Genomic DNA, 22,420 nt, shown 5'->3' on the forward strand with positions numbered 1-22,420 from the left:
GGAGCTGCGCCGAAACATGAATCATCTTTGAACCTGCTGGCATCGCACTACCAACAGAGGCCCGGACTGTCGACGCGCGTGTCTGATGGTGTTACCCTTATTGTGGCCAGTGGAGGCGATGGCGAGGCCACTACGCATCTGTTTCCCCATCAACCTACGCCTTACACTCTGCAGCCAACCTTGCTGCTCGATGCAGTCTTGATGAAAGAACACTTTGATGGCCACAATGTGACGCCGCAGCCTTACTCTGTGTCGTACAGCACGAAGACTTTGTTCACCACTTACACCTATTTCACAACGTTCTTTACGGATGACTCTTCATCTATCGCAAGCTCCGAGCAAGTTATTTCCAACACTGTTACAATTCCGGTTACACAGAACTTGTACCCAACTATAACGCCGTACTTGCCCGAGCCCAGAGAGCCAAGCACGTACTTGGAAACGAGTGAGCGGGTAGTGACAAGTACTTCATACAACACGTTTACGTTTTATGCCACTTTGTTCAATGGTTCAAGCTCCGTGGTCACGCCGTTTGAGGAGGTCCAGTCACAGGTGTTCGTCATCACAGAGTCCTTCACAATTACGCGAACGGTACAGCCAACGTTGTCGATTCAACCGCAGTCAACTCCAATTTTCTCACGTCCCGAACCGCAGCAGAGCTACTACTACCCAGACCAGGATCAGTACTTGTCGCAGCATTATTCAAGTCAGCAGCCACAACTCTACCAAGCCAACGACATCCTTAAATCGCCGCAGCTGCAGCCATCAACAGTTTTGAGTACTTTATATTCGACGCAAACTAACTTTATTACATTCTTCCAAGGAACAAGTACGATCGTAACCTCCATTGAAGAGGTCCTTTCAGACGTCGTTACTATCACAATTCCTCATGGTCTGGCTACTCCTGTCCTGTCGTCTCCCCACTCGCCTTCTCCAACGACCTCGGTTCCAGAATTTAGCACGAGGACGTATCTCACGACACAGACACAGTATGTTACATTCTTCAGAGGAACCGAGACAATACTGTCTTCGATTGAAGAAATTGGTACGACAGTTGTAACAGAGAGGGCTGGTTCCCGACCATCCGTCTACTCAAGGCCAATATCGACACCTGCGCTGCATTCCTTCGCACCGGCTGCATCTAGCACGCCATCTTTCGTACTGCCATCGCACACAGGTGCTCAAGCAGATTTGGTTCCCTCAGTAAGGACTTATTACACTACATATACGTACTTCACAACGTTCTACACTGACTCAAGCTCTATTATTGCCAGTAGAGAAAACGTTGTCACGTCTCATGTCACTTTGTTTGTGCCACGCGGATCTCTCACGTCCTCAGTGAGAACGACGGCGCCTACCAGAATACCTACAGTTGCTACGCACACAACTTCCTCGACAAGTGCTTCGACACGGCCCACAACGACCTCTACATCTCGTTACACGCGGCCAACGTCGACTACACCTCCCTACGACACAAAGTTGTACACAACTGGTACAACATATACTACATACACTTTCTATACTACACTGTTCGGTGGTCAAGACAAGATCGTGATTTCGAGCGAACAAGTTGTGCCGCAGATTGTGACCACAAGGATAGGCTCAAAACCATCAACTACGTCGTCACGCTACAGACCAACGCCTACTGTCCTGACGCACATGACTACTTACACCTACTTCACCACCCTCGTTAGCGATTCTGAGACCATTGTGTCGTCGTCAGAAGAAGTTATAACACAGCTTGTTTCGACCACCATATCGCCTTCTTCTTCAACCAGCTTTGTTCCAGAAGTGAATATCATTACTTCTTCATTGTACAAGCCCGTCAAAGAAGAGAAAGTGGAACCGTCTAGCAAAACAGGAACAAGCCATTCAAAGAGGCCGTCTTTCGGTAGTGGTTTTAAGCGTCCTTCCACTGGCTTCCACCAGAAGTCTTCTGTCACGCTTTTCGCTTCGTCCTCTTTTATCCCTAGTTCTTCCCCGACGCTAACAACAGTGACGCCAGCTTTCACAATTCTTGAGTCACCGTCCATTGAAGAAGAAAGCACAAGGTCATCGATGGGAGTCTCCACAACAGTTATCGATGGCTCCACAGTCATTTTCTTTACTGACATTGCTGCCAGTCAAGAAGAAGAAACGGATTCCATTGGTTCTGATTCTGTTTCCTCGCTCTTCACATCTTCAATGCTCTCCCCAGTTTTTGTACCTTCATCCTCACTCTTCCCAGAAATACTCGAAAGTTCTTTCTTTTCTTCGCCATCGGTTGCTGCACCTGTCACATCTACAACCGTTCTGGAAAGCAGCAGTAAATATGTTGGTCACGACAACGAAACGACCACGTTGCCACCAAGCATTACATTATTCATGGTCACTGGCACAGATGGCTCTCTAACGAGGCTCACAGAGGCGACATTCACATCACGAACGCAAAATGTTGTTCCTAGCAAAGCAGCAGCACCTGCGATTGCCGACATTGTTGCCACGGAGATACCATACTTACAGCAAGCTCCATCGCCGTCTTCGCCTAGCTCTGGAGCTGGTGGTAGTCAGGTAGGCACAAGCTTCCCGTCGAAGCCAATAAAACCAGGTTCCATTATTGACCTTGCGGACGTGCTTGGCGGAAATGCAAACATCGGCGGAAATATTGGGGAAGCCATCAAAGGCATCGTTCACCTTTTGTCTAATGGCAAGAAGAACGGTACCGATGGTACAAGTGAGCTCCAACCAAGCCAAGTGAAGGAGGACGTGCCGCTCCCACCGAGTGACGGTGTGACCGTGAGTAACATTGAAGAGCCCGTTTATATCCCGGTTGGAGCAATCGCGTCCGACATGTCGGCCGCTGAGCGAAGTCAGGTGCATAGTGAGTCGTTCGATGGTCCAGCGCTCACGTCTATTCTGCACGGAAAGCCGTCAATTATGGGAGAGGGCTTCCACACGGACGTGTTTACCGGCGCAGAAACAGTGTTCATTCTTCCTACGGACACCCACTACGACGATGACGCAGCGGACGGAGAGGACGTTCCGGAACGCGTTGACAAGGATACATCTGTCCACCTCGTAGGAAGCGTTAAAAAGGCGTCGCTGCCTTCTACGGACGCCACTCCGGCGTTAGACTCTAACACGGGTGTGATCACTGGAGACAAGACCATTTTCTTCGATGACTTTGACAAATTCACTGAGCTCACACAAAGGGCGGAGGACAGCAAGGGCGATGCCACGATATCGGACCCGAAAGAACTTTCAAAGGTTGTCGGCGTCCAGACCATCTTCTTCCCCGACACGAACATGCTCCAATCTTCTCTCGCAAGCGAAGTTCAGATCACAGGAGCAACTACCATCTTCGGAGAGGGCTTCACACCCATCCTGCCAGGCACGCAAGATTCCTCAGAGACACCTGTTTCGTCCATTCAACCCACTGTCGTCGGCGGTGCCAAGTCAGTGAGCGGCGCCACTACCATCTTCTTCCAACTCGATGGCGAAAGAGTTCCGATACTGCCGTCCGTGTCCACGAGCTTGTCTACCGTCACGCAGTACGTCACGAGTGTGGAGTCCTTCACTCGGACACTCACACTCACGACGACGAAGGTGTATTACACAAGAGACAGCCCGCTGACGATAACGTCCGTGTTTACGACGACCATCGCTCCGAGAACTTTTGTGTCGACCATTATCGGAAGTCGCACCATCCTAGGTACCTTGCCCGAGCCTTCCGCTTCGGTTGAGGCACAGCTTACAACGCCTCTGCCGAGCGAAGCCACCACGACGGTCACCACGACGACCCTCATCTTCAACTCCATCACAACGACCGTGGTCCGGACGTTGGTGCTCCCAACGGAAAGACCGGAACCAACTCGCTCCTCTTCGATCGGTAACCTACCGACGACGTCTGTCCTAGTAACGCCCGAGGTCAGGGGAAGAACTCCGGAGTCCGCCGACAGCAAGTCCCCTCCGACGTTGCGACCGCCTCAGCGGCGCCTCACGACGCCTCGAACGACAACCGCGGGGCACGGCAAGCGGCCGGTGATTGCATTCAGAGCACCGTCGAGGACTCCAGACACGGCAAGCACCAAGCCGATGCCGACTGGGCCAAAGTTTAAGATACCATTCCCGAAACCACCGACAACGACGACGACCACACCGAAGCCGAGCAGGCCGCCCAAATCCAAGCCTGGCAAGGTGACGCCTATCGACGGCTATCCGCCAGTGTGTCTACCAGGCTGCAACACTGCGAACTACGAGGTCTGCCGCGAAACGTTGGATGGTACGTGGCAATGCACGTGCAAGCCTGGTTACGGAAGGCAGGACGGCAACAAGACCTGCACAGGTAAGTTTTTTCTTTTTTTCTTTTTAGTCTTTACCCTTATCACTAAAGAAACATAGGGACGACTAATATAAACATGAAGACACGCGGCAGCCTTAGTGACTTTTACCCCTCTGCGCGCACTTCTCGAAACTTGCGATTAAACCGTCCTAAGTGTCTACACCAAAGGATTCAAAAATTTTTATTAGTGGAGAGACTCGAATTTACCAGCTTCTGGATCATTTTAACCGCTCGCTTAATGAAAGGTATTAGATACAACTGTTCGATGAAAGGGCAATCTTTCGTAGGTTAGATTTCGAGCTAGCGAACTTGGCAACTTTCTTTGCCTGTCATACTTATTTTTATTCTGTGCCGAAACTCACTCTTGGCTGTCATATTCTGTGCGTGTGTTATTTCAACTCTTAAAACAGACGTTTGGGCGAGTTGGTAAGACATATTTGAAACAGAACAGCGCGGTGTTCACGGGGACAAACAGGGAGAAACGACAGCGCTCGTCCGTGTCGTTTCTCCCTGCTTGTCCTCGTGAACACCGCGCTGTTCTGTTTCAATTATTTTGACTCTGTAGTTGCTCGTCTAAACATCTTGAAGGGGCAGCGCAATATGACGAAGACAGAAGGCAGGAACACACAGGACAGCGCTGAACTCACAACTAACTTTATTCGAATGCATACACAAACTTATGAACACAACCCGTAGCCACGTGCTCTCCCATTGATGGCGTCATTATCAGCGCGCTGGCAAAAGCGCAAAATCCTGTAATCTAATGCTCCACTATGAGGCGGCTCAAAAATTCAAATTCACTGTCATACAAATTTAACGATGACATGCTTACACAACGCGACCATTTTTTCCCCATATAGCAGACCTGAATAACTTCCCTCGTGGTCTGATTTCTATGCGCGGGAAGCATTGTGGTGTTTTTATAGATTGGAGTGCGCCCATGCTCAGAGCAATGCAGCGCGACATGCGAGTAGGCATTACCCGTTAGCGAGTGCCTATGCCCAGACAAAACGACCTTTTTGGCCGATATAGACGTGACCGCAGGAATCCAGTCTATAAAAACACCACAATGCTTTCCGCGCATAGAAATCAGACCAGGAGGGAGATTATTGAGGCCTACTACATCAGGAAAAAAAGGGTCGCGTTGTGTAAGCATGCTATCGTTAAATTTGTATGACAGTGAATATTAATTTTCAAGCCGCCTCATAGTGCACATTAGATTACAGGATTTTGCGTTTTTGCCTGCACACTGATAATGACGCCATCGATGGGAGAGCACGTGGCTATGGCTTGTGTTCATAAGTTTGTGCATGCTTTCGAATAAAGTTGTGAGTTCAGCGCTGTCTTTTGTGTTCCTGCCTTCTGTATTCGTCATATTGGGCTGCCCCTTTGAGATGTTCAACCGGTACCAACTCATCCAAGTGTCGATCCTTGTACAGTTGCTTCTCCGTTCACATGCTCATCGTAGTCTACATCGCGGCCGCTTGTGCGACTTTGTTTGTGACTTTGTTTACAAACTCATTGTGGTGCAGCTTGCCTTGGCCTTTTATGTTTACATGTTCGTGGATGTATAGGACCTTTTGCTGGGGATTTCCGACCCTATGACGTAATTTCTTTTCCTTTTCCTACTGCATATTTTTTATATATATTGTTATTTCTGCTATGAGAAAGAGAGTACCCGTCACCATTATAAGGTGACTACATCTTTTTGTGTTATTTTTATTTCAATAAAAACTATATTTGGCGGGAGTTTATAGACTCAAATGCCATTGGAATCGTATTTCGATGCGTGTCGATAAATACTCATCAGTTAAAATTATTATAGATACCATTGTGTCATAGATACCATAGATACCATACAGTGTGTCGCCATTAAGTGCAACAAAGTTCTAGGTGGTACGTTGTGGCTTCAATTTTGCAATGGTGAAATAATTAATGCATGTCAAACATTGATGGCATGCTATACGAGCTAATAAGAGGATGAACCGAGTTTCTTTGTTCCTTTGGGCTTTTTGTGTTACTTGCGTGACGCCACATTTTTTTCTTGTCTTCGCAGAGGTCGAGACATACGTTGTCATCCTTCGTGTTGTGAAGATGGGAGAATCGGCAGTCTCATATAACACGGAACTCTCTAACAGCCTTTCGACCGAGTTCCAACAAATTGCCGACGCAGCTAAGAAAGGAGTAAGTGTCGTAGATACCTTATGAATTTGCTACAGCAATTTAGTTATCGCCAGACACCAGCGCATCGGCATCTAAATGTGACATTTCACTACTGTTCTTATTCTTCATTTCCGATATAAAAATAAGAGGTTTTCCCGAAGTTTACGCATATCGCCATCAAAATATTTGCTAGCACAATGGCAATGTGGAAGTGCAAAACAAAAAAAGTAGTCATGAATATTTACCCGTCCTTGTTCAAATAAAAGGGGCCACTACTCCGGAGTTGACTTCAAAGTTTTTTCTCATGTCTCAAGCTTATCTAAGTGAAATGTATCTCTGTTTCAGATATGTATTTTCCTCTAGTCATTTACTGCGATGAATATTTCACGAGACATGGCAATAAAAATAAACGGTTCTTAGCCGTTGGAAACAGCATTTAGTTATATGCCACCTGTTCTTATGGAAATCTGCCACGAGCTACTGGTTCTTTGTGTTGCCGCCTGGGCCACTATGGAATCTTTATGGCCCATTTGACCTTTCTTAAGGACATTTTATAATGGTGGGCTGCATTTCATACCTTAGAAGTATCGAAAACTTGTCCGTAATATTCCACAGAGCCACGATGACTGCAATTTACCATAAGCGTGTCCTGGAAGTTCCTTTGTTTCCGCGTGGCTTTAGCACGTGTGCTTGACATGCAAGACGTGGCAAGAGTAGTCAAACAAGAAATGTCGGTGCAGCCAGCGTTTCGACAAGGAAGAGTTGTATTCGTCAGAGCAGCAACTGCTACCTCGACAGCGACAGTTCTCCCTTGTCGGAAAGTTGGTTCCAGCAACGACGCGTGTTTGCTTCGAACCTCCACCTACCCGTGAACTTCTCTTGTTTGAAGATATGGCGACTGGTTTAAACGGCAGCTCTGACAAACATTGCTTGCAACCGCAGATGAGCGACGCTTACAAGAAGACGGATGTGGAGAGCCAGTTTGTGACGTCGAACTTGAACAGCATCTCGGCGGCGGACGACTTGGACACAGCCGACAGCGCGCCGCAGGGCATCCTGTTGAACTTCACCGTGTCCATGGCGAGGTCGGAGGCCATCACTTCGGAGGTGATACGTGAGCAGCTAACCCGGTCGCTGCGTCAGTCGAACTACAGCATCGGAAAGAGCCCGCTGTTCGTCAGCCCCAACGTTCACGCCGTCGCCGCTGTCCAAGGTAAGAACAGGGCAGTAAGAGAGTTAAATGTTAACTAAAAGGTTACTTTGGAGAGAATACGGGAAGGTGGCTGGCGAGTAAATCTAACTAATGTTTGCGCTAGTTTGCTGTCCTACACTGGGAGAGCAAAGAAGAAACATAAAGTACGTGGGAAAGTAACCTATAGAGGGTAACGTAGCACGCGCATTCGAAGAGGATCGTACACTTCACTTAAGACCCTTAAGACCGAAACACTCTACACAGTCGAACGCCTATACAACGAAATTACCGGTATAACGAAGTAGTAATTCTGTCCTGGTTCTGTTGGGAGCAGTGCTGCGCGCGCCCTTTACAACGTAGGGACCTGTATATCGAATAGTTTCAGAGACCCCAAACACTTCGTTATAAAGGCGTTCGACTGTATATTGCCCCGAAAAGAATCGTTGCCAAATCTGCCAGCTTGTAATTTTTGCAATATGAGGCAGCGTGCTTTGCGGTGATCGTAACTTTAACTGGCTGCATCACAAACGATTAAAGCGAACTGATGTCCTCGATAGCGGCTGTTAGGCAGACTGTATACTTGGTTGAATTATCGTACTGGAAGAAAGGCAAAAGAAGTATATACGCCAAAGGCTGACGTACAAAGGAGTACAAGTGCGTTATTTGAACGTCCCTGAGGAGAGCGCCCCTCGAGGCGGCAGTTTTATAATGCATTGTACGGATATGGAATGTATTTGAAATGTAATCTTTGCACTCGTCGTGAGTAGCACAATTGTACGACTCTTGCAGCACTCCTCAGCGTGCCTGCTTTCATAACTCACTAGTGCACCCTGCACGTAAAAGGACGCGTTGATCGCCGCACAACGAGAGAATGAAGTCTCATCGACCAGTGAAAACGAAGGTGGCATGACGACGTGTGCTGGCTAGTAGGACACGTCACTGCCATTTTCGGCAAATAATATAAGCCTGAGCTCCGAAATACACTTTCAATGTTACCTATATTGCATCGCATAGTTTAACATTGGACAGAGGGCAATATTATAAAAGGAAACATTGCGAGAAATGCAGAACGATGGCACAGTAAATGAAGTTGACGAAACGAACTAGTCAGTCGACGTGGAATACTTTTCCTAATGCTAGTTATACAGCATTTCTTACCTTCTATTCCTGCCATTTCTCGCTTCGCAGATTACGACGAGTGTGGCGACTTTGACGCCAACGACTGTGACCGGTTCTCTGTCTGCGTCAACTTGCCCGGGACGTACACTTGCTACTGCAAGAGTGGCTTTGAAGACCTCGACCCGCTGCGACCGGGCCGTGTTTGCTCAGGTCAGTGTGTCTTTCACGCGTCGTTGCACAGCAGCAAGGAGAAGTAACTAGCAGACTAACTAAGTGCCTAGCTCCAACGTAGTCCTGCATGAACCGCATTTGCCGCTGCATGGGGTACAACGTCATGTAAAAGCGGCGTTTGTGTTGCACCCGACGTGGCTTATGAGGAAACGCATAAAAAATAACTGGCGCTGTGATGGGGCGCCGGAATTATTGACATGACGACGCACTGTCTTACGTTTACGCCATACTGTGTCTCTTAAGTAAAGGAATTTAAGACTTGAGACATGATTAACTAGCGCTAAAAAAGACTTGGGACGAGAACGACAAGCGCGCAGAACACGACGCTAGGCTTCAATCGCATTTTTACTACGCTAAAACATATAATTCATGGGTTGCGCGGACCTCCGACGCAAAGAAGAGACTGCGTCACTTTTTGTTTTCGTTGCACCCTTCCCCTTTTTTCATTCCCTTGCCCCGTTCTAACACAAAATATTTCGGTGTGCTCAGACGGATCCAGAGGCAGGCTGGTAGGGAAATATTTAAAAACGTTTTGTTTAAAAAAAAAAAGCGGCTGATAGGTGCGTAAGCATCCAGTCGCGGGCTCTCACCAAAAAGGAGTGCCCCTATCCGGAAAATAACCTGCGCATTAAATCTGTTCTGGAATACGCACCAACGAGCCAAACTTTCTTCTCAAATTGGGAAAAGGAATCGATTGCCGATCGCGAAGCAATACCTCTTTCTTTCTGCGCATTCTCGCTTTGTCCGCGATAATGAAACCTAAACGTGTGCAAAAGACGTATATGAGCTTGTTTTATATGAGACTTAAGAGTTACACTGAGCAGCGTTTCGTTCTTTGTCCCCTCGGCTACTTCCCGGTGGTTTCAACGCGCGTTTGTGCCTTCCCGCAGGAGAGATCAAGAACTGCGACCACTGCAATGGCCGCGGAACATGCCTGGTGAACGACGAGGGCAAGAGGAGCTGCCGGTAAGTGCTTCTGAGACGAGTTAATGGACACGTATGCAAACACTAAGAAGCCATGCCTGAGTTAACCTTGTTTGCGAAAACATCCCTGTGCTGACGACGTCGAGAGTTCGTGGACATTAAATATTTCTTGCGTACAAGGAACATCCAACATTTACTACCCTCTGCACCCCTGTCGGCACACCCAGTGTTCAGACAGATCGAGCGAGCACGCACGCCCGGTACAGCGATTCAGGATTTTTGCACTGTTCTGTATTATTGACGTCACTGACTAGATATTTCAACCACTTCTTTTTTTTTCTTTTTTTCTCTTATCCTGCAGCTGCAACCGCATGTTCCTAGGACGTCGCTGCGAGATCAACGGTCTCGGTAAGTTCGCACTGCTTACAGAGCACGTTGAGAACTTTGTTTACACGCGCCGCGACAGACAGTTCAAAGGTGCGCCACCGTCGGCTCTGTGGCCAATCTCCTGTGCTAAAAGGAACAGCAAATCAGCACAGGAGCGGCCTTGCTCTAATTTGCTTTCTTTTTTTTTCTTTCGCATTGTACATCTGTTTTTTTTTAGATGTTTGCGCGAATAAATTCCTAATCACATATTGTTGTTGGGACAGGAACACATCTTCGAGTGGAAAAGTAAGCTATAAGGTCCTATTTGCCAGGTACAATGAGTCGCAAACGAGACGCGCACAGGATCACTTAATACCGAACACTTAAGTATAAAAGAATGCCGCTGAAGAGTGCAAAACGGAGGTTTCGTAGGTCGGCTCAAAAAATGAAATCTATGTATGGTACTACGAAGTTCAAGGCAACAGCGGTTGTGTTTTCCGCCAGCTCGAGTGTGTGCGTCTCATCACCCTCAGTTAATTTTCCACATCTTTCCTGTCATCGCTCGTTCGTTGCGCGGTTCTTCATTTCTCCTCAAGCTTCTTTGTTAACCTCCAAGTTTATATCCCGCGTGTTAGTACCGGTAGAGTGCAGCGATTGTACAGCGAAAACGCTGCCCGTTAAATCCTCAAATATTATCCGGCGCTCGGCGCTTCAGGGGCTGAAAATAAGGATCACTGCTGATTTGCTGTCAGCTCAAGATTAGACAATCGTGCGTTGCGAGCACGTTTTAAGGCTCTATTTTACGTCAGCTGTACTTAGGAAATCAATTGTAGCCGCGTTTTGTAGCCGTCGACGGAGTTTCAATACTCCTCCTTTATAGGGCGGAGGAAGAAAAAGAAAAAAAGAACGAGACATGTTCAGTTTCTCGTCGCAGATTAGTCAACCGATAAGTTGTGAAAGTCTCGAGTGCCAAATCTACATCGCAGACAGTATCGTGCTTCTTCCAAAACTTCCTGCGGGCTCTTGAACCACCTTTCCCCTGTCTCCCCATCCCACTCCGTCCCCGTCTCTTCCGGAAACAGATCACGTCTAATTCCTTCCTGAGCTTCCGTTCTGTGTGCAGCGCTAAAGGACAACTCAAACTGCGCAGCTTCTTGTAAGCAACGATGCTATTAGCCATAGGAAGACCGCATTTTCTCTGGCCACTGTCGGGAATGACAGTTGCGAGCAACTCTATTCGAACGACGTTTCACAATCATGATGCAAAAGGGGTGAAAAAAAAAAAGGGCGAAACAGAGAAGAAAAGAAACTTGGTTGTGTATACTTCGCAGAGGGCACCTCTGCTGTCGTTGCTGTCGTGCCGTCGTTGTCGTCGTCTTTTTCATCATCCTCGTTTTCGTGAGTGCAAGAATGGCGTCACTGAGAATCACTGTTGACAGGCCGGCGAGGCACTTAGAAGCCACATAAGACGGTCCGCTGCCACTTATTGAAGCACGGTTACGTGACACACAGAATTGCGGCTCGTTCTGATGCTCCGCCGCGACCTTTCTCCCAGTAGTATGGAGGCGTGCATGCCATTTTCATCATTTAAGCATTTCTGAAACGACCCAAAACCGAAGGGCTGCAGAAGTTCTGCGCGTGGTTCTTTCCGTTGGAACAAGTTTCGTTCTTCGGAATAAAGCGCGTTAATTTCCGGGTCCCGCTCGCTTCTCTGAATGTGCGGAAACTGAAGGTACCGTAACGCCATTTCAAAAGCAAGCCTTATCGCTATCTGCTTCGGTCTTCTTCACGAACGAAAACCGCGTAGCGCCACTGGACCTGCCTGGCTCCCATCTAAAGTGAAGAAGGAAGTACTGAATATGTGGTCCTTGAGCGAACGACTTCCAAGCTTCGTCGCTACGAGCCGATTCGCTCGACGATGTAAAAACTACTCTTGTTATCTGCATGCGACATTGTTAGTCCTGCTACGGCACGAGCACTTCTTAGGAAATGAATTCGGCATATGAGGCGATTTTCTTTTTATTTTGATAGCATTTGCTTGAGTAACAGTTTGCACGCTGCTGACGCACGTGTTTATAAACACCTAAAGCGACTGAACGAGTGACCATTAGGGTCTTGAAGTGAATGAAAACAGATAGTATACATCTTTCTTGCTGTCGTATTTATCTATTTTACACGTTCTCTATCACCGCTGCATTGCAGAGGGTAGAGGCGTTCAGACATTGATAAAGAATGTTACCGAATACTTGCATACGTGCGCATGGTAAAGACTACGCTGCTCGTAACAGCATACAGGTAACCTCAATATTTCTTTACTCAATAATCGTTCGAACTTACGCGCAAAAGGGAAAGTATTGTTTTGAATGACAGTTTAGCACACCTATACGACGTAAAACTCTTAATCTAGCTTTCTTTCGAGCAGATGTACAGGTTAATGTAAAGAAAACAAAATCAGTGCTTCTCTTGCATGCTAATTTGTCCATTGAAAAACGAGGGGGGACATAGATAGAGCAGTGACTGCGAAGGTAGTGCTTTCGTCGTCACGGCCATGTATGTGAGGCTCAATCAATGCTCATTTGCGGTGCAGGCTAAATCTGGAAGCTCTATCGGGACCTCGTTTTTGAGGAAGTGATTAGGAAAATTAGAAAAAAAAAGATATATAGAGTGAAAGGCGCCGGTAAATGCGAGTGAGAGCGACGTCTTAGTCTAGCGGTCGGGGTCGCTCTCTGTACTAGCGGGCCCGTCAAAAGGAAAGGTGCCGGCCCGCGACGAAGTGTCATTGTTCTCCGGAGCACTGATTACCGAAGCCTGCGCGCGGTTCTATAAGTGGCGCCTTGCGCAAAGAAAGCGGTCCCCGTTTAGGCTGCCGTCCTCCTCTTGACTCTAAACGGGCTACGCTTCGCACTATATTTAGCTACACTTCAGTGCACGCTCCCGTGCGTTTAGTAGCACGCTCTTTGCTAATGCAAGGAACAGCCCCGGCTATAACGAACGGGTGCAAGGTACCGTCTAATGAATGCCGGAAGGCATGCCGCTCAGTCAGGTGTGTGTGCGCGCATGTGTGTGTGTGTGTGTGTGTGTGTGTGTGTGTGTGTGGTTTGGGCGATCTCAAAACTTATTGCGCAAGCCGACTGCGCAATATTTCCTCAAGGCACACTCGGCATCACGCAGTTCGTTTAATGATTCATAAGTACGCAACGATGTTAGCCGAGCTGCTCGTTACTTTGCTTCTTTTTATTTTTGCTTTCGAGGAAGCTATACCAAGAGAAGCACCCAGAATAGGAAACCGGAAATGAATATTCTATGAATCTACTTTTTTCTCGTGATTTCAGAACAAGAAGCCGGAAGAACATTTTAAGTATCACGTAAGAGCGTCATCAGGGGTTGGTCGGTTACGCAACGCTGATTTCGCATGTGTCTGCTCAGTTTTTTAAACTCCATCATGACCAGCTAATTCGGGGTACCTAACCGACTGCAGTCGCAAATTAGCTGCGTTAACAATTTTGCTGCATCAGTTGCAGCTGTTTCCTACTAGTGAACTGAAAGAGTATTTTTACGCTCGTGTCACGCTTGCTCAACTGCATTTCCTGTAACGATCAACTTTACCCTGGCAGTGGTGATATCGCTTCGTGGAACTCGACAGCTGGATTGTGGTTGCCTGCAAGAGCTGCGCGACGCCGAAGCTTCTACACGTTATCGTCGTGTGATAACCGGGTCACTTTTTTTAATCTCCACTGAATGCGATGAAAAATGAAACACTGCGCCGGTTGCTTAGTTCCCTTCTCTAATTCGTTGACGTTGGTGTTGCTGTCAGGCGGAGGTTTATTTCCGTGTATGACGCAATTTATATTATTCCTGACTCAGTAACCACCCGATGCCGTGCACACAGTTATAATGAATCAGCTCGGACGTAAATAATATTCAGCCTCGTGAAGCTGAGCCTCCAAGAGAACGTCGGGAAGCCAGCCATCCGGCAGACCTGGAAAGAAAGTGGGTGTAACACAGATCAAAATTTAAGAACCCAGGCCAGCATTTCGTGAGAAAAATTACTATTGACCTGTTGCTGCTCAGTCAATGTACCAGACCAAAGAGAGCAGCCTCGCTAAGCTGCACTGCCCATGATTCAAAGTAGTGGCTACATTGGCTCATAGGCAGTGCAGCTCACCAGCTTGAGGCCAACTCAAGCACGCAGTGTAGTCGCGATAGCGTTAAAACCACTCAGAATGTAGCCTGTTCAGCGTAGCGGACAGTTGCATTCGAAAGTACTCTTCGATTATTCCGTAACTCAAGGTCACTATAGATCTTGTGTTGCGGAGAGTACGAAGGTATGAAAGGAGCACAGGCACCAGCTGCGACCCTTTCTCGAATTGTGATGGAGGCCGCATGCCTACACTGTTTTAGTCCGCATGCGGCGAGGCTCTCGGTCAACCACTTTCGAGGACACGCTTGTTATCGTGCGAAAAATGCCCAACGCGACTGCCTTGTTAGGGCGACGTGCAGTCAATTCGCTTATCCAATCAGCGCACACTTCGAGTGACATTCCCCGAAAGTGATTCAGGGAGAATGACGCCGCCCTTGTCTACCTATGTACCACCGTTTGCGTGTTACTTGTTAGCATGCCGAACGCTGACCTCTATTCTCCCCCGTACGTGGCGCAGTGCTGGCGATAGCGCTGCCGATCGCGCTGGCGCTGCTGGTGATGATGCTGTGCTGCCTGGTGTGCCTGTGCCGCCGTTGGAAGCGGCGGGCGCAGCGCGCCAAGGGACCCTTCCGTCTGGGCGCCGTCAGCCCGCTCGGGGGCACGCTTGACAAGAAGGCCATGATCACCGACACCTCGAGCGAGAGCAGCGGAGAGCATGCGCTCAAGCACTCCTACGCCTTCGACGGCTTCATGGTTGGACCAGGACCCGTACGTTGCCCAGCCGTCTATGCGCTGCCGCCGCCGCACCGGCGAACTACCTAGTTTTCTCACTGTATCTGACACTTCTTTTGTTTGTGCGTTGCAATACATTACGATATTGTTATTTAGTAGTTTCCATTCAATGTTGACATAAGCCTGTGAAGTGCATTCCGGTCCTTAAAGGTAACTGTAATTTCTACGAAGAAAGGCGCATCTATTGGTCCTTGCAATACAGGAAGATGAAAGACGACTGTGCGGCCCGTTCAATCAACATCCTTGTAGCAGCGGTGGAACACAAGCACGGAATAGCATCTGTATACCGGCCTTCTGTCCATGTTTACCGAATCGGCCAGTGTAGCCGGAAAACGAAGTCCCAGTTCCAAGTACCTGTGCCTCAGTAAATCAAATACACTTGTATGCACAATGTGTTAGTGCCTATTAAATTATGTGTTTATGAAGTTACTATTCTGTCAGGGCAGTCACGTCTAATAAAGGTGAACAGTGTTCAGTATGTGGTCGCCCGAAGAATTTGGTGGCACATGCATATTAGTGACAGCAGGAAGATTATCGGAGTAAAGGAACTACTTCGATGCAGCAGGCTCTTTGTTTATCCAAAGCGAAATGAAACCGAAAGTTATGAAAGCGTGCATAATGACTAACTGAACGTGTAGTCGTTCATTTGTGCGACATGAAAGTGGTCCAGGAATTTGCGTTAAGAAACAACAATAATAGCCACGTCTACACAGAAGTCCCAAAAGTACACTAGCGATGGCTCTTGAGCAGAATGACGCAGTATTGTCAATGACAACTCAGGTTCGAAAAGTGTACCTGTGGAGGGTACGACGAATGCGTACGACCCTAGGGTTTCCTGCCGGAATCATTTGCAATATACAATACTTTGTCGATGGTGTAGAGAGCTGTTAACTGATGACTGCATTTATCATGCTTGCAGCTTAATAATACACATCATAATTAATCGAGTGCTTCATCCATAAATGTGCTTCGACAGGCCTATTAATGACTACAGCACCGTTATAATTTAATTGCGCTTAGTGTCCCCGTATGAAATGCTGACGTAGTAGCCTTAATCATAATAACTAAATTGCCTTGATTTAAATTTAGGCCTTGCTACTATTGTTAAAAATGCATTGCTGCGGCTGAGGTAACCAGTCACGGGTAGGTTTAACGATCTCGTGATGGCAAACTTTGAAAAAGGTTCAATGACGAAAAATGATATCGTATATTGTTGAGGTAAATAAGGCTGAACTATTGAGCTCCTGATTGGAAAATTATATTTTAGTCATTTATTACAATAAAACAACCCTGTTTGAAGCAGGAACTTGCTGCTAGGTTTGAGAGGAATCATCATGCAGCGCGCCCTAGTTGCTATGTTACTTCAGTGATATCAAGGCAAGCTATGAAACTCCTCAACTCCTATTTCAAATCAACGCTCAATCGGCAACTAGTGCCCGTAGATTATTTTGCCATCACGAGTACGTGCACGTTGCCGTCTCCGTGACCGCTTGCCTATACTCATTCCCGAAATCGCCGTAACCGTGCTCACTAGGCCCTCACTTTTCGCTTCTGCCATTTTTTCTCTCTCCCCCCCTTTTTTTACCCCCTTCCCGAACCGCCCGTAGGACCACACCATGCAATCAAAGAAGTCCAGCCGGAAGAGCGACATGAGCCTAAACCGCAGCCTCTCGACCGGCTTCAGCGTGCCGCACGTCGTCATTCCGCGAGCTAGACATAGTCCTCCAAAACAGGTAAACCACAACTCGCCCAAAGGTCCCATGGTCATGTGGTGACGAGCGTCCTAACCAGCGCAATCACAGCAGCCAATAACCTTATTCCAGCGCATAGACTAAAAACGCGGGCTCGCAACTTGTACAGCCGCCTTCCCTTCCTACCCCACATTGTGCGAAATGCCACGTGACCTCCCGACTCCTCGCCCGACCCCCCAGAAGGCCTCTTCTTCGTGCAAAAAAAAAAAAAAAGGCGAGGACTTTGCGCGGGCCACTTCCATCCTCGTGTAGGAGAGGATTCTTCCCAATGCTCAGGCTGTGTGCGGCGGTACAGGTTTCCGGCCAGGCCTCTCCCCCCGTCTCCAGGGGCTGGGACGATTTCAGGTAATATGAAATCAGGATGGCGCGAAGGATCCCTTGCCCACTTTCCCGGATTCCCCGCCCTGGACAGACTGCCTTCGTGCTGCGTGTGACATCGCCCATTCCTGGTGTCGACGCCGCGCGTATGAGGTCGAGCGAGAGAGAGAGAAACTCTGCGTCGTTGCCGAAATGGCGCGTGTGCCGTGTGTCTTGCTGTGCGTCGTCTGTCGCGATCCTGGACACTTCTCGTGAAAAAAAAAAAATACACACACATACGAAATGTAGAGACTGACAGAGTGCGATGAGCGCCGACAGACAGCAAACCATTGCCTGCAGCGAGGCACGAATCACCGAACGACAGCTGGATTGTTTGTTGAGAATTTTTCATCACTGCAGGCGCCTTTGTTTGTTTGTGCTTCTATTAATGCTATTCTTTATACGAGTATCTGCGCGTACTGTGTTAGCCACACCTCTTTGGATCGCAGGGTTTATTCGTTTTCATTTCTTTTTTTTTTCTAATTGTTATTACTCGGTAAGATATTATCGTAAGATTGAATAAAGAAACACCCAGATTTCTGGGGTGTCAAGAACTTTGGTTCCATTAATCGGGCATGAGTACTGGACAGACTTTTTTGAATATCTGTGTTCGGGAAAGGTGTGACTGACACTGTATGCTGTTCTTTTTTTTTTTTTTTTTTTGAATGACTGAAAACGATTGATGATACGTGCCATTGTACCTCAAAGTTGCCTTTTTCCCCTTTCACCTCTTCTAGTTTTCCTTCCAACGCTCATTCTTAAACCAGTCTTTCCTTATTTTCTTTTTGGAATTTCGAAAGGGAACAATAAACCCGTCATGTTGTCAATTTGAAAGCAAATATATGCACGTCATAGCAGTAGTTCACATATTAGTGAAAAATAAACTCGTCTTTCCTGACCAAACTCAATTTTCTGCGACCATCGCCAAGGTGGTTTAGGACCGTTACCAATTTGAAGCTATGACACAAGTGTTTACCACCTTGTTTCCAGGGAGCAGTGCTTACCACGCAATAAATCAACCACAGTGATACTAAACATACGATGAAGGCAAGTTATGAAGAGTGAATTGATATGCTTGTATAGATGTCTATTAACAGTTTGTGTTTGTTTTTCTGCAATGTTTATATTATTGTTGTGAAAATAAAAGGAGACAATGCCTAATCCTCCCTTCTTTGGTGTCAGTGGTGGCGAGGGCTTCTTTATGCATGTGGGGGGGTTGCAAGGGCTGGGTTAACATTGGATTTTTTTTTTTCTCTAATTGAGTTTTGTTGTGGTTGTAACGCCAAAGGTGGACAAGAAAGAGTTGTCATTTCTTCGTGCAGAGTGGCTTTGCGGTCTTGTTATAGTGTCAACCTTTTTAAGTCGAGAACGACCTTTCCCGTTATATGATAGCATACAAGCTATCTCACCTACATCTCTGCTTCTATAGTGTGTTATTTCAATTGTTTGGACGGAGCACCACGGGTTTTAATGTTCCATTTGCTTGTTACGAGCGTGGCACGAAGCCATTACTTAAGTGTCGGTCGAAATGTGCGATCAATCGTCTGCCACTTCAGCCATTGAGTTGACAACTCTTACTGTTTTTGTTCCTTGCCGGATGCTTCTTGGGTGGGCCAACGGAGGTGTTAAGATGGCGGCGGGTTGCCCTTTGATTTCCTTAATAGCGGCTCCTTGGTACGTAGGTCATGGCTGGATGCTCCGATATCTGTTGGTCCGTTTTCTTTGTGACCAAAAGGAGAACTTGGTTTAGGGTTGCCATTAAACAGTGGTCCGATGAAACTCAAGTGCCGAATGTACCCTGCCTATCAAGTCATTCTGCTTACTGCAATAACTATAATCCTTGCGTGAGCTTTGCCAAAACGCATGGGCTACGCATACCGATTGATGTTTGATATATTGTGAATATTTAATTCTGTTTTTGTAATGATGTCTTTATGAGTCAGGGAAACACGACAACAAATGTAACTAGTTCTACGAATTGCGAACGCGCTTCAAAGACTGTCATATGAAAGACAAGTAACCTGAATTTTAACGTTTAGCAGCCTACCAGCCCGCCGGCACTTGCGATTTCTTTCGACCATGCCTGTGCAACACCAGCGTGTGAAATCTTTAAGTGACCAGTGCACAGTGAACCCCAAACTTTGGGTGGTCTGCGGATCCTAACCCTCTACGTGGACCTGGTGTCCGGACCCTCTTCTTCCAACCATCTCTCACAAAAAAACATGCAAGCTGGTGAACTGTGAGTTAACCCTTTCCTTCCCATTTACACATTTACATAACTGAATAATTGTGTACCTTTTCTGAATAACAGGAAGATTTGTTTTCTTTTTTTTTTCGTTTTTCTTACCCCAGATAACATTTGTTGACCCGGTACTGGAATGACTGCCTAATAGGAATAACGGCTTGTCTTTGAGTGCCCTTTAATAGCAAGATAATCCCCAATTGTAAACTAAGCTTATATTATGGCCAATAACTAATGAGTTTTAGTCTATTGGCGCTTTTTTGCAATGTGGTACGTTACGAAGAAATGTAACGCTCGAATATTCCCCCATAGCGCGTACCTTCAAAGCTAATTAGAGTGCTGATCCTACGAAACTCAAATACAAGCAATAAAGAATCAGAAAACAAACCAACAAGATCCTCTATGCCACCTAACCTGCAAGAATGTTATTCGCATTCCTTCTTTGCCACAGGATGGTCAAGCTCGTACCTTCAAACTGCAGTGTTAACCAATCCCGTGGTTACCTGTAACAGCCAGTATTCCTTAGTAAATTTCACCTTTCCGAGAATCTTAGAATGAAAAAGGATAGATTTCAACCAGCCACTCGGAGAGTTTTAAATCTTCGCCTTACCGTGCAGCAGTAGTGACTCTCCGGGCAATCCAATGTACTACAACGTCTGATAAGCTACTTGCATCCTATATATTGCCAGTGTAATTATTAATTAATTTCAATCGTTGTCTACTTGTTTTGATGTAACAACTTTTCCAAAAGCGCTAGTGCACAGACATTTCGAGCGCGAACAAAGAATATGCATTTCTAGTATAATAATTCGCGGAATCCCAGTGTAAGAATTCGTGGATCGCAGGGAAAACCCCTGAGTTCCGGAGCCATCGACACACTCGGCCGAGACCAGGTGGACATGGGGAACATGCAGAGCAAGCTGCTTTACGTCCTGGATGGCTCAACTGGCAACGTGAGTTTCGTAGACCGTTTTAATATTTGAATTTCTGCAGTGAATCTACTCTTTGCAGACTGCAAGCAAAGTGCATTACCCGGCCGTTCTTTAATTTGTACTTTTAAGCACATAAAGTGTACATGTTGTATGTACACAAAGGTCGTTACAAGTGTTGTCTGAATCGCGATAGCAATTATACGGACACTGTAATCGCTCTCGCGCTGTCAGCGTCTTGTCCCGGCCACTTGCTGCCCATTCCAGGGGTTGAAAGCGAACACAGAACTGATGTTCCGCGTAGGTCGCGCACAGCATTCCTCCATCGAACACCATGCGATATTCTGTGACACGGGTACGTGAACGAAGGGTAAAAAAGAAAGCACTTTGCAGTACGGGCACCGCTTCACGAGGTGCTGGTTACAGCATATTTGATGGTATGACCATACGTAGATGCACGGAATGTGTATATGCGTCAGCGTGTCTCTCGTCTCGTCGCATGGTGAGGCCGAAGATTACGAGTGCACTTCGTAATGGTCCACACTTCACAACGCCTGCTAGTCGCATAGCGTTAACCGGTGGAGCCAACGAGTAAGTGTACCCGGCAGCATATTGTAGCAGCAGCTATCGCTTGACTTTGACGATCATCCTCAGATAGATTCTGCTCAATTTCTTTCAGTTACTGTTGTCCGTGGGCATTCAAATTGGATTTCTAAACGTCTATATATTTTAGTCGCGAAAAGTGTAAGCTTTCAAGTCGACAAACTGCCCAATGGCGTTCGTTAGACCTTACAGTAAAATATAATTTCAATATAGTTAGTACACATATTTATTTTATGCATGCTTTCTACATATTGACCTTTAGTTGTGAAATCAAGGGCGATGAGGCAGTTTTGAGCCCAATCTTTGTTAATTGGAATAGATAGAATTTCGCCTATTACTCAAGTTGCCTCCTAGACTGCAGGGTAAAAGCCACCTTCTGAGACTTCCATTCATCCCCGTCCCGTGTCAGAGGGATGCATCTTCTACCAGAAAACTTTTTTGACTTTCTACCAGGGTCTTTTTGAAATGAACGCCATATCCATGTTGTTACTCTCGCTGACGAGCCGTTGTCTATAGAACGATTTCAGGAACCGTCCCAGTACACATCTTTAGTTTCAACCAGCCTATCATTACTCGCACCTGCCATGTCCCTGATTGCTACGACTGCAACTTCCCTTTCCGACACACGATTGCGCTCTCCTCGGCTTGGTTGCACCTGGAGCTTGGCCATCAAAGAAATAAAAAAAGAAGCCAGTTCTTGCAACCACGACATCATGTCTCTTATAGTCCGTTCAATGGGACACGGCGTTGGGTAATCGAGAAGTACGCGAACATTCAAGGCTAAAAGGCGCGCAGTGTTAGAGACGTGACAGGCACGCTCTTTGCGATACAAGGTTACGAATACACGAAGAGAGTGCGGCAAGTAGTACGTCTGGGAACGGGATCGGGGTCGCGAGGGTCAAACCACTTAGAAATGATTTCTCTCAGGCTGGAGATGGTGAAATACCGCGTTTACTGCACGAGTCCGGCTGACGGACAGCTTGGTGGGCTACCACGGGGTGATCATACTGGTTTGTTCTGCATGTATCAAGCTATTCGTAGACTGCTCAACCAGTGAGCGCTTCTTGCTCAGTTTTTGTATTGTGTTTGCCTAACTTCTGTCTTCGCTTTTCTGTATGTTTGCGACGCTACCTAATGCAATCGGTGGGGCATTGGCAGCTGGCTCAATTGGGGCTAATAAAGGGCGCATGACATAGCCTGAATTGTGTGGGGTGATAGCGAGCCCCGTGTTCATTTTACCGTTACGTTTAAATTTATTTGCTTCCTCTTATATTACCCTACTTACTGAT

General features: G+C 47.0%; 1 protein-coding gene across 4 annotated transcripts in view; it reads left to right on the forward strand.

Annotated features, from left to right (window-relative positions):
- LOC142583088 (uncharacterized) overlaps positions 1–22,420 on the forward strand; it is a 249,566-nt gene that overhangs the window by 211,748 nt on the left and 15,398 nt on the right. For 3 of the 4 annotated variants that reach the window (XM_075693382.1, XM_075693385.1, XM_075693386.1), the window contains 9 exons: positions 2–4,324; positions 6,378–6,505; positions 7,427–7,697; positions 8,865–9,005; positions 9,917–9,992; positions 10,312–10,358; positions 14,975–15,225; positions 16,857–16,982; positions 20,445–20,552. In XM_075693382.1, coding sequence (XP_075549497.1) covers positions 2–4,324; positions 6,378–6,505; positions 7,427–7,697; positions 8,865–9,005; positions 9,917–9,992; positions 10,312–10,358; positions 14,975–15,225; positions 16,857–16,982; positions 20,445–20,552 — 5,471 coding nt within the window. The remainder of the gene's footprint in view (position 1; positions 4,325–6,377; positions 6,506–7,426; positions 7,698–8,864; positions 9,006–9,916; positions 9,993–10,311; positions 10,359–14,974; positions 15,226–16,856; positions 16,983–20,444; positions 20,553–22,420) is intronic. The other variant, XM_075693383.1, reaches the window with a different exon arrangement.

The sequence above is a fragment of the Dermacentor variabilis genome, chromosome 5 (genome assembly GCF_050947875.1).
Source record: "Dermacentor variabilis isolate Ectoservices chromosome 5, ASM5094787v1, whole genome shotgun sequence".
Classification (NCBI taxonomy): domain Eukaryota; kingdom Metazoa; phylum Arthropoda; class Arachnida; order Ixodida; family Ixodidae; genus Dermacentor; species Dermacentor variabilis.